Source organism: Phalacrocorax carbo, chromosome 3 (assembly GCF_963921805.1).
Source record: "Phalacrocorax carbo chromosome 3, bPhaCar2.1, whole genome shotgun sequence".
Classification (NCBI taxonomy): Eukaryota; Metazoa; Chordata; class Aves; order Suliformes; family Phalacrocoracidae; genus Phalacrocorax; species Phalacrocorax carbo.
In genome coordinates, this window is record NC_087515.1 from 121,306,480 (window position 1) to 121,322,668 (window position 16,189).

A 16,189-nucleotide genomic window follows, 5' to 3' on the forward strand; every position below is an offset into this window, starting at 1 on the left:
AGTCCTTATAACCAAACAGGAAAGAGGCTGGAAACAGCAATGGAAAGCAAGAAACTTGAACCGTTATCCATTCCTCAAAGATGAGGGTAATACTGATTTCCTAACTAAATTGTCATGTCTTCTTGTAGCCTGAGTACATAAAAATACTAATTAAGGCACAAAATTTGGATGTATCAAGAATCTAGAATTCAGACTGCGTCTCAAATAAAATTACTTCCTATGTTTGCACAAACTTGCATAGAAAGGGAACACAGAGATGGGAGGATTGATGTAACCCACGTTCCTGAAGTCAAACTAAAAGAAAACTGTATGAAAATAACATGCTTCAAAAATACACTCTTGAGTGTGAGCTGCATCTCACTGCAGAAATAGCGTAAGCAGGTTAACAATACAGGAAAAAATTGGTAAGATTTCATTTTTCTCTTGGCACCAAGTTACCTGGACTGTCCAGTTGAGATGCTCCATTCCTCTCGCTGCCCAGTACTGCGTGATTTTGATTTGTCTTTGCACACAGGATCAGCATGTTTTGAGGTACGTTTGGCAGGAGGAGATATGTGGCTATCACTCAAACTAGCATCACTACCTTCATCTTTCTGAAAAGAAAAAAAAGCATCAGACCATACTTAATTGGCTCATTTGTATATATCCTTACAGAAAAAGAGTGAAGTCTCTATCAAACTCTTAGTAACCAGCTTGTGTGAAATATTAAAAGTGTTAGTTCTGAAAACATTACTGGAAACTACAAAAACATTTAATTTTTAATATTAAGCTTTTCTGTAATATTTTACATTTATTTATGAACAAGCATTCTGTTTCTCTAACCCACTGCATTCTGTATATCATACATGACATTGCTACTCTTACTGTACTTGCAGAAAAATTAACAGTGCAAATAAAGGGAAAAAAAGGACTGAAGAAAATAAAGATGCTTAGAAATACTGCCTGAATTTATTCTACTGACATTATTTTTGTCTTTAAAATGCTTAAACAGTGACATTACACTCTTCCTTCTTGTAAAGGTTTTGCAATCCCTTGTCCTCCTCTTTAGACTGTCAAACACACAGGAGTAACTGAAAGTGGAATCTGTACTTTTATGACACTTTTTGTCTAAGGTTTTCATTAACAGCATTATACACACTAACATTAGTCTTAACACCTTCAAGAAGCACCTAAACACTACCATAGGGTTTTTCTTCTGTTGTGCTTATCAGAGGTAATGTAGATGGAAACTCTTAAGATAGTAGCAAGGGATTACTTCAGAACTGTACATAACAAGTGGACAGACAGCAAACTTTGGAGGACCTGCCTCTCTTAAGGTAAACTACCAAAAAAAAAAAGAACAAGAAAATCCAGATTCTATAAATTACACATTTTAGCTCATGGAAAAAGTCTTGATTAAAAAACTAAATATCCCCTCTTGCAACAACAGAGTAACCAACTTCCAAATATTATGGTCCAGGAATTGTCAGTAAGCACTTCAACTAAGAACAAAAGATAATTTTACTTATATGCAAGGAGATGATCACAGAAGTCTCGTTTGTTCATCAGGCTTATTAACAACAACAATCTGATTTGTACTCCAGATAATTCAATATCATGATGTCTCACATACTCAAGAAAATTTTAAAAAAAAGCAGCCTTTTCCTTAGGAGAGGAAGACAGACTACCATCACACAGTATTTAGGCTTTGCCACTTTCTAAAGAAATCCAAATGTACGGGTGCAGTTCAATAGGACAGCTCAGCACCACCAAACCCAGGGGCTGGCCCATGTGCTCCCCTGCCTGGCTCCAACCTCCTTTGATCTTCTGATGCTTCTCTGACCCACCCAGAAGCCAAATCAGCTCACTAAAGCTTCAAAAGTTCACTTTCCTTCTGTTAGACTAGCTTTCTACCTGGTTAGTCAGCTGTATCATTTGACTGAGGGATCAGACAGGTACAAAAGATAAGCAAGGAAAAAACACGAGGTGAGGACAAGACCACTGTCTGCAGGAACAGAAAGCTGCAAGTAAAATTGTCTGACTGCATTATGCCTTAATATTTATGTTTATATATTATGTATAAACATATAAAAAGTATAATATCAATAAATACATGTATTTTAACAAATATTAACTAATACTAAGTACTTGTACTCATTATGATACAGTGTTTATTTGCTGAATATGTAATATGTGATTTTAATTTATACTGTAAATACTTTTGATAATACTAAAAATACTAAATAGTAAAAACTAGTATTACATGCTAACCAGCTCATGTTCACATCTCATTTTACAAGTAGTTTTAACTTTGGTAATTGTTATCCTGTCAAGGTAAATCCAGGTAAAGAAAGAAGTCTATGTTAAGACTCAACCTTAGGGCTTATTTAACCCTAGTTAAACAACAAAACCAAAGAAAACCCTCACTTTTTTCTTCCTCACTATTTCACTTCTTTAGAAAGTACATCAATGTAACTCCAAATAATATCTATACTAGAAGATCATCATTAAGACTTTAAATCAGATGAAGCAGAATTTGGGATCTTAAACTAAGAGTCAAAGTGGTAGCAGAGGTAACTACCACCATTCCTAAATACAAAACACCCACAACTTGCACAGCACTGTAAAATCCACACGCAGCCACACAGGTGTTTTCCATAACACTATGCAACTACAAAATATCAACTTTTCATTAATTTCTAATAGTGTACATATTCACTTCTGACTACTGTAAGCATTTGGGTATATAGTTTTTGCTTTTATCAGACGCAAGTTTATTTGTGGATCTATCGAAATACATCATTGCTAAGTCAATTTTAGTAACTACTTTCTGAAACTACAAGAGCTACCCTGTGCAGCACAGAAGCAGAGTTTCAAGGTAAGCCACAGAACCAGTTTTAAACCGGCTAGGCGAGACAGAAAAAAATGAAGCTAAGAAAGAGCAATAAACATGTAATGAAGCTTTATGAGGGCTAACATTAAAGCTATTTTGCAAGCAGTGAAATTAGTAATGTATACGTTCCCGTACTCCATCTCTACCCCTTCCCATGCAAAAATCCCAACTCCTCCCAGGTCTCCTATGACCACCTTTCTCTGCATTTCCTCCAGTTCCCTGCCTCTGGTCCCATGTCTCAAAATTAGCTAGTATTCCTCATCTGTCCTGTCTATTTATTGGCCAAAGGCAATACAGCGAGGTAGTTACTTCTGAGCTATGTGCACGCCAAGTGGTCAGCTGGCAGGCAAAACAAAATACTAGCGATTAACCTGGAGACAAAATCTGCTACTTCAGGTCTCCCTCTGCTACTGAGTTACCAATATTCACAAAATTTATAAGAGCTGAGTATCTTTCAGACCTCTAATACTGTCAAATGAACTGATACTGGCCAACAGCTTCAAAAACTGGAAGGGAAGGCTAACCGTCAGCATGATCATATCAGTGCAGTTGCCCAAGGAACTAGACTGAAGTGGTTTACTCGACAGAGGCAATAATACCTGGTTATTCTTTGTTAGGATATTCTTTTCAGCTGAGCCTCATTTTTCTGCATATTAACTCTACACAGTAACTTAGCAAGTACAAAGCAAGTCTAAATTTTAAGACAGTCAAGCTCAAATACTAACTTAAGTTAGTAAACCTGCTGTAGACAATGCACTAATATACAAAATGTTTTACTGTGTAGTGACAAAGCTACTACAATGACAAATCACTGAGATTTAAAATATATTAATAAGAATCCAAGCTCCATTTTCCAGTTAACAGACAATCTTAAAAATTCAAGCTCTAGGGAATCAAATCACACCTAGACTGCCATCCAGAACTTTTACCTACCTACAGTAAAATATGGAGATGGAGCTTTCATACACTCAAGAGATTACCCAAATTGGGATACGCTAGAACAAGAAAAGAAATTAATTTCAATCTGAGAAACCTTTACAGGGAGCAGTCTATCCACCACCTCCTCACATTTATAGCAAAAGAGCTCTAATGATTCCACTGCACTCAACTTGCTCCCTCAAGTAACTGGGTCTCAAACCATTTATACCTTCAATGATTAAAAATAGTACTTCGGTTTCAACCCAGAAACTTATTACTTAACAGTACACATCACGGAAATGCTCTGGGACTAGAAAGAGAAATGTATGATACAAGCATCGAACTTAAAAATTAAGAAATTAAGAACGCAATTGCAGAAGTAGGAACCAATGCACTGAACTCAAAGCTCCTAATGAAACACTGGCACTGAAGCAAATGCACTCACATGATGAGAGAACGCAGAGAATATGAATTAATAAAATCTTAATTGTGTCAGACAGAGATTGCCTGAAAGCATACCAAAGCCACAAAGAAAAAGCAAGCACAGAAAAATCAAAAAATGAATTTACATAGTCTCAGGAAGTACAAAGAGGTAAACAAAATTTAGCGCAACTGTACTGGTCTAACAGAAAACGAGAGACCCACCAAACTCCAGCTGTGATCCAGAACCCAGCGCAGCTTCTTACGGAAAGCACTTTCACTAATAATGAGTAAGGAAATAACCGGAGTTAACAGGATACCACCCATGGCCTAGACTGGCAAAACATAGTCTTAGTTAACTTTGGATTCAAGAGTAAAATGGAATGTGACATTCCACAAATTAGCTGTTGAGCTAAGACTCAACAGCAAGAGTCTTGCAGAGGTAGTGGGGCAAACTCTGATAACATACCGTCACTGAAAGCAGTTGAATGATGGTAGCAATAAATCTAGAAACCAAATCTGAAATGAATAAGTAAATAAGGCAGTAAAATAAATACAGCACATATATCTCTGTTTTCTCTGCTTTGAAAAGGGGAAGATGGAAAAAATTATAACACTCACAACCAGCTACAAAAACACTGAGACACAGTATCACCTGTAGTCTCTTCCATATCCATCCCTAAATTTCAAAATAGTAACTTGATACTAACAGAGCTTTATTCATAACGTTTAGAGACAAGTCCTGAAGTTCTGAAAGAAAATGAGAAATCAATGAATAAAACTGACTTCTTCCTTCTCAACCAATTCTCTTACAAAAGAAGGAACTACACTGACAGTCTTTCAAGCATGACTGAAGGACACACTCACCAAGGGAATCCTCACCAAAACGGCCTTGCCTTCAGGCATATCCCAGGGACCAGCTAGCTAAAGCATGATAGTTGTTTAATTTTCAAGTTAAAATACAAAGACTACTTCTAGCATACTGAAGGGGAGGGGGCAGGGGTTTTTTGTTTCTTATGTTTTTTACGTTGAAACTCCTGGCCAAGAGAACGTCTAAAGAACTCCTCATTACACTGCTGGTCTGAATATCCCACGACAACCATAATCCAATAGTCTTGGCAATACAGGATGAGTACAAACCATCTCCATCACTGTCACCTCCAAGTACATGAACACAAGTTCATTGAGTTTTTGAGTACGGGATGACATAATCCAAACCACAACCGCACCTTGCAATTTCTGAAAAAGACTCCATCTGGTTTGCCACGGGTTCAGCTCTATTAAAACACAGGTATGCAGACATGAATATTGGAGTTTTCCACCATGGCCAAACTTGCTCTCCTTGCCACACATTTTGTAGGTCACACCCTTCTGACTAACTCTCTACCACACCCAGAAAGTCAGCATGATTGCTCATACAGCTTCACAAATCAGACATGAGAGTTTTCAACCTAGTGTTTTAAACCTTTCAGCATATGTTTTTCTCTTTTCTATAACCTCTTCGCATGTCTCAGACATGAAATTAAGACACACTGACATTCAATCTTCAACTCATCAATCCTATTCCTCTGTATTTTGTTAAAAGCACAAACTATTTTACTAGTTTTCCTTTTTGACCCACTGAACAACCACAACACACCCTGAACTCTACTTTTGTCTTAATAACAATGAAATAAACATTTTCAATAAATCTGTTTCAGCTACAGGTTTTCAAAAAACTCTAACTTTAGTTAATTCTTAGCTTCTATTATTTAAAAGTAACTCTTCCCTCCCCATTTAACACTTTGAAAAGACAATGACTTCAGACCACTCTCAATCTTACTTTTACTAAGTTTGGAGAAACTGAATCCAGGCCCTGTGGTTACTTCATATGTAATTTAAAACTTATCTTGTGAAGAACAACACATCTTCTCAGGTGTCCCAGAACATTAATAATCTGGATTAATACTTTAAAAGCACATGTCAAAAAATCTCATCTACCATCTACCTTTTCCCCTTACCAGTTCATGCAAAATTCTTGTGGAAATGGGCTGTTCATTAAAAGAAATAAAATACTTAGGGATATTTAATGCATTTAATAAACATTTTTATCCCACTGGTATAAAAAGATAAAAGTTGTCTTTCCAAAACAGAACTGGTATTCATGAAAAAAATGTGATTGTGTCCCCAATGTACCAATTACTTAAGCTGATCTCTCATCTTTGCCCTTAGATAACTGTTCAGTTATAACTTGTTTTTCCTACGTTTAAACTGTAACGTCATTTCAAACATACAAACAAAATACACCAAAAACACTGTCTGTCCAGCGATTCTGGATAAGCCACTTGCTCCCTTGTGTATCAGTTTCTGCAAAGCTAAAAAATATGGATTAAATCATTAACTTCTACAAACTTATTGCATTGAAGATCTACTTTAAGATCTATCAATGAAAGTTAGGCAAGAGCTAGGTATCCTTCCTAATGTATTTTTGGGCTAGGCATACTAAGCAATTAAAAAAAAAACAAATCAAAGTACTTCACAAGCTTTTTGAGATATTTTTAGTTTTGCTCTTATTTGTTTGCAGGTTCTAGTAGCTCCAAATTCTCTACCACGCTGCAATAATGTCAGCTGACCAGAATCTAGTAAATCCCTTCAAATCCTATTGCAATTTTTTTAGGTTCACCACTTTGCGTTACAGCCTCTTCACACGCAGTAAAAAAAAATTAGGACTAAACCTGTCCTTACACTCAGTACAGACTTTCAGTGTCTGAAACACTCTCGTCAGCGTGCTCAAACCAGGGACCACACCTCACCTTACGCATCTGCACTGTGTCCTAATTTCAGGATGACGCACTGCACTACCCACTCTCTCTAGCACCGACACATCCTCACAAGCTCCTCTCCTCTCCCCACCCCAACCCACATTTTCCTGGCACTTGCCCTTAGCCCCTGTTCCATGGGAGGACGGACTACCTGCTCGATGGGAAGAGGTAACACCTGAAACACTTGTCTGGGGGAAGAAGATAACATGACTCAACTTCAGGTCGCGGCATAATAGACTATTTATGTCAACATGCTATGTACTGCTGCATGCTAAACATCTGCCTTTGTGTGCTAAAAAACCCAGTGTAAATATAATGCCTGTACCTTCAAGTGACAAGAAGCTGGGAAAAAAATGTATTTGGATTAAAGCACATTAACTACCTTAACTAAGAACTTCAAGTTTCATTAAGGACCTCGTGTGCTAACCTTACTGATAGCTTGAAAAGAGACAAAGTTGGCTTAAAAGAACCCATCTTCTGGCCGCAGTTCTCTGATTTCCACTTATGGCACTTATTCCACTTATGGCACACAGCCATTTATCAGACATTGGCTCTCCACAGGTGTTAAAGAAAAATAACAAGATTCATACTTAGGTGCTTGATGATCGTGGAGTAAACAACTATTAATGCTGTATTTCATTGGTGATAATGATAGATAGTAAAGAATGCCTCAATTGCAGGATGACCTAAATTCTTTTAATATTCCGCTTCTCTATTTTTGTTTTCAGTAAACAATGCTTACATCAATAATAGCCATTAAGAATATAAAGAATACCATCATCTAGACTTTTTCAGAAGAATAAATTCTTCCCAACTCATTCAGGTAAAAAACGTGGTTTTTTGCATGAGAAGATATGCTTCATTTTTTCAATAGATTTCCATTTTATTTCCTGGAACTCTTCAATTCTAGAATTCAGGTTATTTAATAAACGCAAAAGCTTTTGTGAAAAGTTAAAAGTTTACAAGTTAAAAACAGAAACTGCTACCTACAACACTGTTAATTGTGTATTTTCACACTTGCAACCATTTCCCTTGTCTGTAACAGAAAAAGACACCTGTTCATATCCAGGCTGAGTGCCTTTCCGTCGTTTTTGATCTAACATCCAAAAACCCTTGCAATCTGCGGGTTACTTTTAGGTTCATGAAAGAGCAAGCTACAGAGCAGCCTCTGCCAAACTGTGGCAGAGCCCATCAATAGTGAGCTGAGGTTTGTCCTCTACCTGCCATCACTGCCCTGCTCCAAAGCATTTCCACTGTGAGTGTTCCTCTCCTCTTCTTTGGGTCTTCACTAAAACTAGGGTAGCATTGTGAATTTTCAGCTGATAATCAAATCAGAGGGGTGGAGGGGGAAGCAAGGGGAAGCAGGATGATGTGGGAAGAGGGCTAGTTCAGCCAGCCCAGTAACCTGATTCTGATCCAGCTGATCGAATGGCCAGGCAAGCATTAATACTGGCAGGTCTACTCATTTTCACAACTGCAGAGTTAACAGCTTGCAGCACATCTGAAATCACACACCTTCAGAAGAGCAAGTCTACTGAGAAGAGGTCTTTGTTTGCCATATGGGGATCCACACCTTGCTCGGAAGTTTTTTCTAGAAGATCCACATATGGAAAGTTTGCAAAACCACTGATATTCCTAATTTAACACTGAAGGAATACTAAAAGCAAGACATTTTTTAGTCAGAACTGTATTAACTACTTCCATGAGTTTCTAGATTCTGTTAACAAAGATTTTTAAAGCAAAAATTATATTTATGTAAGCATTCAAGAATGATTACTATTCAGAACTGGAAAAACATGAAAACATTCTAACAACAACGTTTTCTCCTACCCTTAGTCCTCAAAAATCCATCTTGTTTCTGCTAAACAGCCCCATCCCAAAGAAAGTCTGGAGGGCATGGCCTCCTTTTAGTACTACTAAACCTAAATAGAGCAGCAGAATCATCTGAGTGAGGACAGCAAGAAGCAGAACAGAGAGAACCTTTGGACCAGAAGGCTCCCCAAGGTTTGGACATGACCAGGGGACTTGACTCAGTGAACTAAGGAAGGAAGGGTCTGTAGCAAGTGAAGCTACAGGACGGTGGCCTTCTGTGTGAATAAAGTGTGGTATTAACAACACTTTAGCTACAATACAGTTGAAGACAGTATTTTGAAAGAAAAAAACTAATTAGAATTGTGTAAAATTGTAATACGAAATCTTAAGATTAAAGTATTAAAATTTAAATCATAATAAAAACAATATTCAAGGTCAAAGATAAATCAGAGAAATAACAGAAGGTAGTTACTAGGTATTTGCAATGAGGGATTGCTGAAGCATGGCAACAAATTTCAATGCAAGTACTCTCTTCCATGTGTACAGAAAGAACAACTTCTTCATTTCAGGTTATTTAAATAGCTCGGCTCAATACTTACCCATTTAAAATGAAGCAATTGACTGGACTTTGGAGAAAAGCAAAAAGCCCGTTTCCCAAATTACAAAAACGCCTAAACAGAGGCATCTGCCCTGAGTGAAACTGGACACACACTTTCCACCAAAGCTTTACATTAGTTAGGTCATGAACACACACTACTAGAAGCATAAAGATAAAAGTACCAAATTCAGAATGGGCTACAACAGCTACAGAACTTAGACAAGCTCGTAAATTCTGTATTTGTGATAGGAGTACTAAAGCTACCTTCTTTATACCTACTTCAACTGGAGTTGAAGCTGTTGTAGCATACATGTACTCAGCATTGCAAAATGAAAAACCTTACAGAAGATAACACATTAATCTTGCAACAGGTTGAAAAGTAGCCTGTTTTAATAGCTACCAAGCAAGAAGAAATTAAATTTATTCAGGAAAAGAGTCCAAGCAACTATAAATGCAAAACAACACCTGAGCAATTTAAAGCAAAATTAATGGTTAAAATTAACTATGAAAATCCTGTCAAAGGTAATAAAGACAATATTTCAAGAGTAAACTCAGGGATGGAAAAATTGTTTCGAAAAAGCAGCAAAGCATGAAGAGTACAAAAAAAAAAGATGTAGTAGTCTGAAAAAATAGTCAGCTCTCTTTCCATTAAGTGGGTTCATGAGTGATATTACCCCCATACAAAGTAATACATTAGAGCTAAAACATTTAATATACAATCAGCAACCTTTAAAACAGTCACACCTACAAAGTAAGAGCAGTGAAAGCTTCAGCTCGCTGATGCCTACTTGCTGCATGCTTTGGCTTGAGAAGGGTTTTACAAAGTTTTGCGCAGAAATCGTTTAAAGCATCATTAGATTGGAATGAAAACTTTTCCACAGTAGCAAATACTTGACAATTTAGGGCAGGATGTGCAAAACTATACGACATCCAACCAAAACTGCAGGGGGATGGAGGTGATCAGAATGTAATTACCTGAGCTAATTATCTTGCATAACCCCAAGCTGTGTGCCACTCTTGCAAAATTGTCACGGGATCTCTCATGGCAACGTGTTAAGCCTTCAGCTTTAAGTTTAAAGAGAGACAGTAGTCAGAGAAGCAGCTTTTATTAATATTACTTTGGGACAAGCCCAATAGTCAGAGGAAGCAATGCAGCACACCAAACATCAACACCATTTCCTGAGTATTCTTTGGAGGTCTTATTCACTCCCTGGATTAGTCCTTAGATTGCTTCCTTTTAAGGCCCTGTAACAGTGTGACAGCAGAGATAGCCAGCTTCGAACAGGATGCGCAACTGCCTCCCAAAACAAATGGCGTACACTTCGGAGGTGCCCCAACTTCTAACAGCGGCCCAGACTGATCTGGCAAGATACACAGGAAGAATTCAAACTCAGGACACCCCTCTGGAAACGTGGAAGGATTACAAACACTGATGGTATGGTATTTTGACAGATACTTGGACATAGATTGCTTCCAACGATTGCTCAATTTCCCACTGCTCACAGCTGTATTAATACCACACTACCAAGAAACAGACTGCACAATTCGTTTTAGATCACTGATTTTCTCCTGCGAAGTCCCAGAAGAGCAGCAGACCACTAAAACAGAAAGAACCCGACGTTTTATTATGCACTGAAAAGATGGGCTTTCTTGGGAAACTGCCTTTAACCGAAATTGTTTGGAGTAACTTCACAAGGCTCTGTATTTCAGGATGTATTTCAGAGAACTGTAAAAGCGTTAGCCTCAAAGCCTTTATTGATGTTACTGTAAACTCGAACACTAAGACAATTCAGTTCTTTAAAAATATAGATGTTTGAGAGGAGCTTGTTCTCCCTGAAGAGCTTTACGTATGGGTGGCCAGCAAGTGTAGTTTTTCCAGCCTAAGGAGGAAACTCTAGCTTTCTCTATAGTTTTATTCTAAACCACAGAATATCCAGAACACTGTAAGACACTTTACTTTGCAAAGAACACAAAGAAAATAAACTAATCTGGTTCAGGTTCTGTAAAGAATAATTTAATTTTTAGAAAGCCCTAAGGGGTATGTTTAAGGCTAGTATTTTAAGAGAAATAATAATAATTATTTAAAGTTCATTTTCTGTTTTCAATAGCTGACCATTAAAGACTTTTTAAGGAGTAAAACGTAGCAATGAGCTTATGCTACAATAGCTGCATTATCACCCGGAAATCAGAAAAAAATATTTATTTTTACAGACTGAGAAATTACAGTAAGAGACACTGAAATATATTGGTATTACAGAGCACACGAGTACTACTTAGCTTTATACCTTCCTACAGTACAGCACTCGATGTCAATCCTCAAGTCTGTGTTTGCTCCTATTAGCAATTAAGTACAATGGAGAGCTCTAGGTTGCCACCGAGTAAGTTGAAGGATGTTGGCAGTACTACTTTTAGCTAGGATCCCGTGTTACAATTATCGCAGTGCCCTCAAGTAGCTCTTAAGGCACTGCTAATGCTTTCTTGGCTAATTAAATTAAGCTAATCTCGTATACATTTCTAAAATGTCTAACTAATATGCTGAGATGATTTAAGAGTGTTTATTTCACAATAAATTCATTAGTTTTCTTGATCAATATTTTGGATCTCTGTTTTGAGACGACTAAGAAAAATAATATCAACTGCCAAATAAGCCAATAATCACGACTCAATATCTGAAAACATCAGACATCAGCAAATCTAGAGCACAAATTTAACCAGTTATGGCCACAGTACCCTCAATTCTTTCACAGTGGTAATGAAGTCCACTGGATTTATAAAGCCTTGTGTTACAATTCTGTTTCTGAAAACTTCGGAAGATTCTCACGCACTTTTTTGTCAGAATGCCTTAATATAAAGCCATAAGATTTGCCGAGTTTTAACGGTAGAAAGAAAAAAACCCTATAATTTTTATGAAGACAAATTATGTGTAAGGATAGCTTTGATTTCTATTAAATCAATCCTGGAAACAAGAAGAAAACATAACCCAGTTTTTCCTCTCCATATCCTCTCCATGCACTCTGCTATGACATAATTTCAGAGAATAAATTTCTGGGCTCCTTGATCCACTTAGTGAGGGATTTTGTTCATTTTAATGTGGCTCTGGTCAGCAGACACACGTGTATTCATCTCAATCGCTGAATGCATGGTCGCCAGTCAATAATTCAAAACAGTTTACTTTTCAAAGACTGACGTCATTGCTTTCTCTAAGATGAGCAAGTATCACAGAGGGAATACAGAGACTACGGTAAAGGCATTTAGACTATTACCACCCATTTCCACATAATGTGTGCTGCTTCCAAATTCAGATCAAATAGAAATGGATGCTATTAACATATAACTCAACGTAATATTGAACTGGAAGACTAGAATCTTAACCCAAGTTCTTGGGAGAGAAGGGATTCAAGCCCTTGTAAATGTACCAAAAAAAAAAAAAAAAAAAACAAACAGAAAAAGCCAAAAGGAAAAAAGGAGAAGGAAATAGATATAAAAGAGGTAGAAGGCAACTCCTAACCCCTCATCTGGTCTAATGAGCATCTTACAGGATGCCATTAGATTACTAACTCAGTTTTTGTTGCTAATAAGGAACAAATAGATGATCTTTTAAAATACATTCTGAAAGGTAATTACAAGCACTGCCACTAAAGACCATTTCTCTGGGAGTCCAAGTCAGAACCTCCCTGGAAGAAAATTAAGTCACATAGTGCAAATAAGAAGCGTACCCTCTCTGCCAGAGCTCCGAAGCCTAGCTGCCTATTAACCCGATTAACTGCTGGTAGTAAGACCAGTTTCCTGACGTGACACATGGAAGATTTCAAAAGGACACATTGTTCCAGTCAACTTTGAAAAAAATACATACAACTGCATGAAAATGATCCCAGTATGCTTTCTGCACAGACCACCGCTTCGCTATCTGTCTGCCGACAGTCACTTCCAAAAGCAAAGACTTTGTCTTCCTACTGCTATACTTGTCACTGAAATCCTTCCTTGGCACTACTTCAAGAAGATTCAGGAGCTCAGAAAGATGCTGTATCGCTGACAAATACTTACATCTGAAGAATAAACACAGTTGTACAGAGACAACTTTAGAATACAGTGGATATATATATACACATAACAATATTCACTGAGGGGAAAAAAAAAAAGGAAAACACCAAAATCAACCTTTCAGGATAACTTCTGCTCATCTTTGATAATCACACACAAAAAAAAAAAACAACACCAAAATCTACCCCAAACGCATGAGATTTGCTGTGAAATGAAACAAGTCCATTCCCATACACCAAAATATACACTTAACTTTAGAAGAAATGCTATTTTAGAAGCATGGGTAATAACCTGGGATATATTTACAGATTTTATGACAATATTTTGCACAATCTCCTTTCCTTACACTGTGACAATAACATAATTTAAACATTTTAATGATTTGTAGTATAAAAGTACTATTCATAGATGGAAAATATTTGGAAGGAAGTTCAGCTTGTTTTTTTTAGCAGCAGTAAACTCTCTGCAAAGTAAGCTAGTCAGGGTTACACCAAAGTTTGCCTCACAAACCACAAGACCCACGATATGAATAAATAGAAACTGCAGGCTAGAGCAAGCAGAACAGCTTTTTACAGCTACGGTGCTGTATCCCCATGAGTCTTATGAAGTTAAACAAGGAAGAAATAGGGGACAACAAGGAAAAGTAAGCCTGGGGGAAGGGAAGAATGGTGAAGCATGAAAGAATGGAAGGAGAAGCACAGAAGGTATAGAATACTTAGTTAGTGATTTTTAGGTTTTTTGTTTTTTTGTATTTTAAAACTGAAATGATGGGGCAAAAGGTTTTCTGACAATTCTGCCTCTGGCTGCTACTGCTGTTTTTCTACTCGTCTGATTAAGTTCCTCCTTATCTGAGGCTGGGGCACGGTCAGTTGGTGCCTGGCTGTCAAACATTTTGACCCTCAATGTTCACTTCCATATTCACATTGTTTTTAAAATACGTACACAGATCAGGCAACTATAACCACTAGTTTAAACCTTCAAAGCAATACGTCAAGTTTCATCATGGAAAAAAGGCCTGCCTATAATATAAAAAAATGCAGTTTAGAACAAGGAAAGAAGAGACACTCGAATTTTTGCTTCCAAATGGAATTTACTGAATGTCAATTTTCCAAATGGGGCTGTAGAAATCGCTTCCCGTTAGACCGTGCAACCAGAGATATTATAATGAGTTGCGTTGGGAAAGCATTCAACTTCAACCTGACGGCAAGATTACACCCTCCCCGCGTGGGGGGGTGTCACAGAAACGGGGGAACTTTCCCAAGGTCCCTCCCCCCGCCGGAGCCGCCGCGAACACCCGCTTCAGCCGAATCGAGGTCATTTAGGGGAAAGGGGGGGGGAATTAGGGAAGAAGGCTTGCGAAGTTGCTGGAGGCCAGGCGCAGCTCCCAACTTTTGTCTGGGAGCCGGCGCAGCGCCGGGCGCGGCCGCAGGGGGAGCCCCGCGCCGCCGCCGGACCCCCGGAGCTCGCCGGGCCCCCCCGGCCCGCCGGCACCGGCAGCAGCGGAGCGGCGGCAGCTCGCCTCCCGCGTCCCCGACCGCCCCCCGCCGCCGCCGCCGCCCCCGGCCCCTGTCAGCGGCCTAGCGCCGCTCGCCGCCCCCAGCGGAGACCGCCCTCTCCCCGCCGAGCGGGGAACACGGCCGGGACGCGGAGCGCTGCTCTCCGCAACCGTCCCCCGTACCCCCTCACCCCGGGCTCTCCGCCGGCCCCGTCGGCCCTCCTCCCGCCCCTCACGCCGACAGCCGTCTCGGCACACCACCCCCCCTCGGTGTCCGCCGGCCCCCCCTCAGGAGCGGCGCTGTCCCCAGCGACTCCCCGGCCGAGGCCCTCGCCGCCGCCCCCCCCGCCCCTCTCCCTCCCCGTCCCCCCGTGAACCCCCCGGTCCTCACCCGCGCTGCCGCCGTCTCTTCCAGCCCGGCTGCATCTGCCTTGGTGCCCCTTTTGGAAGAGCGGGTCCGGGACGAGATGAAATGGCTGCCGGCTCCGGCCGCAGCGGCCGCCGCTTTGCCCAGGGGGCGCAAGGAGCTCTTCCTGGTGTTCACCATGGCCCCGGGGAGGGGGGACACGGGGGGCCGCCGCCGCTGCCGCCGCCGCCGCCGCTGCCGCCGGCGCGGAGGGAGGAGGGAGGGCGGACAGGCGGGGGCACGGGTAGGGAGGGGAAGGGGAGGGAGAGGGGGGAGGGGGAGGAAGGAAGAGAAGTCCTTGGGGGAAGCCGGTCCGCCAGGCAGAGCCACAGACGGACCCGCGCCGGCTCCTCCCGCTGCTGCCACCGCCTCCTCGGCTCGGTCTCGCACTAACTGGCCGCCATTACTGTCCCTTCTCCCTTTCTCTTCGGTTTGCGGCGAGGCCGCCAAATGCCGCCAGGGGGCGCTGCGGCGCCGCCGCCGCCGTGCGCAGGCCGAGGCGGCCCCCGCTGCGTACCTTCTAGCACGGCGCCGGCGCGCTCTATGGGCCTGGCACTGCCCGCCGGGCCGGGGGGAGGTGGCGGCGGCGGCCCCCGGGAGCGGGGTGGCGGTGGTGGGGCCGCCCGGCTGGGCTCCCCCGCCGCGCCCGGGGTAGATGGGCGCCCGGAGGGGCGCCCCGCGCAAGCGGAGGGACGGTGACAGCCGGTTTCTCAGCGGGCGGGGCGGGTTGCAGGGGAGCCGGGGCGGGGGGCGCGCCGTCCTGTCAGGCTGAGGGGGCGGCGGAGCCCCGGCGGCGGCACCGGCAGCGGCTCCGCGACCGGACCTG

The 16,189-nt window shown here is 41.1% G+C and overlaps 1 protein-coding gene across 2 annotated transcripts in view; it reads right to left on the reverse strand.

Moving 5' to 3' along the window:
• Nucleotides 1–15,820, reverse strand: part of ATAD2B (ATPase family AAA domain containing 2B) — an 82,692-nt gene extending 66,872 nt beyond the window's left edge. For both annotated transcript variants that reach the window (XM_064448135.1, XM_064448134.1), the window contains exons 1-2: nt 15,349–15,820; nt 439–593 (exon numbers count right to left, since the gene is read on the reverse strand). In XM_064448135.1, coding sequence (XP_064304205.1) covers nt 439–593; nt 15,349–15,504 — 311 coding nt within the window. In that variant the 5' untranslated portion in view covers nt 15,505–15,820. The remainder of the gene's footprint in view (nt 1–438; nt 594–15,348) is intronic.
• Nucleotides 15,821–16,189: the final 369 nt, after the last annotated feature.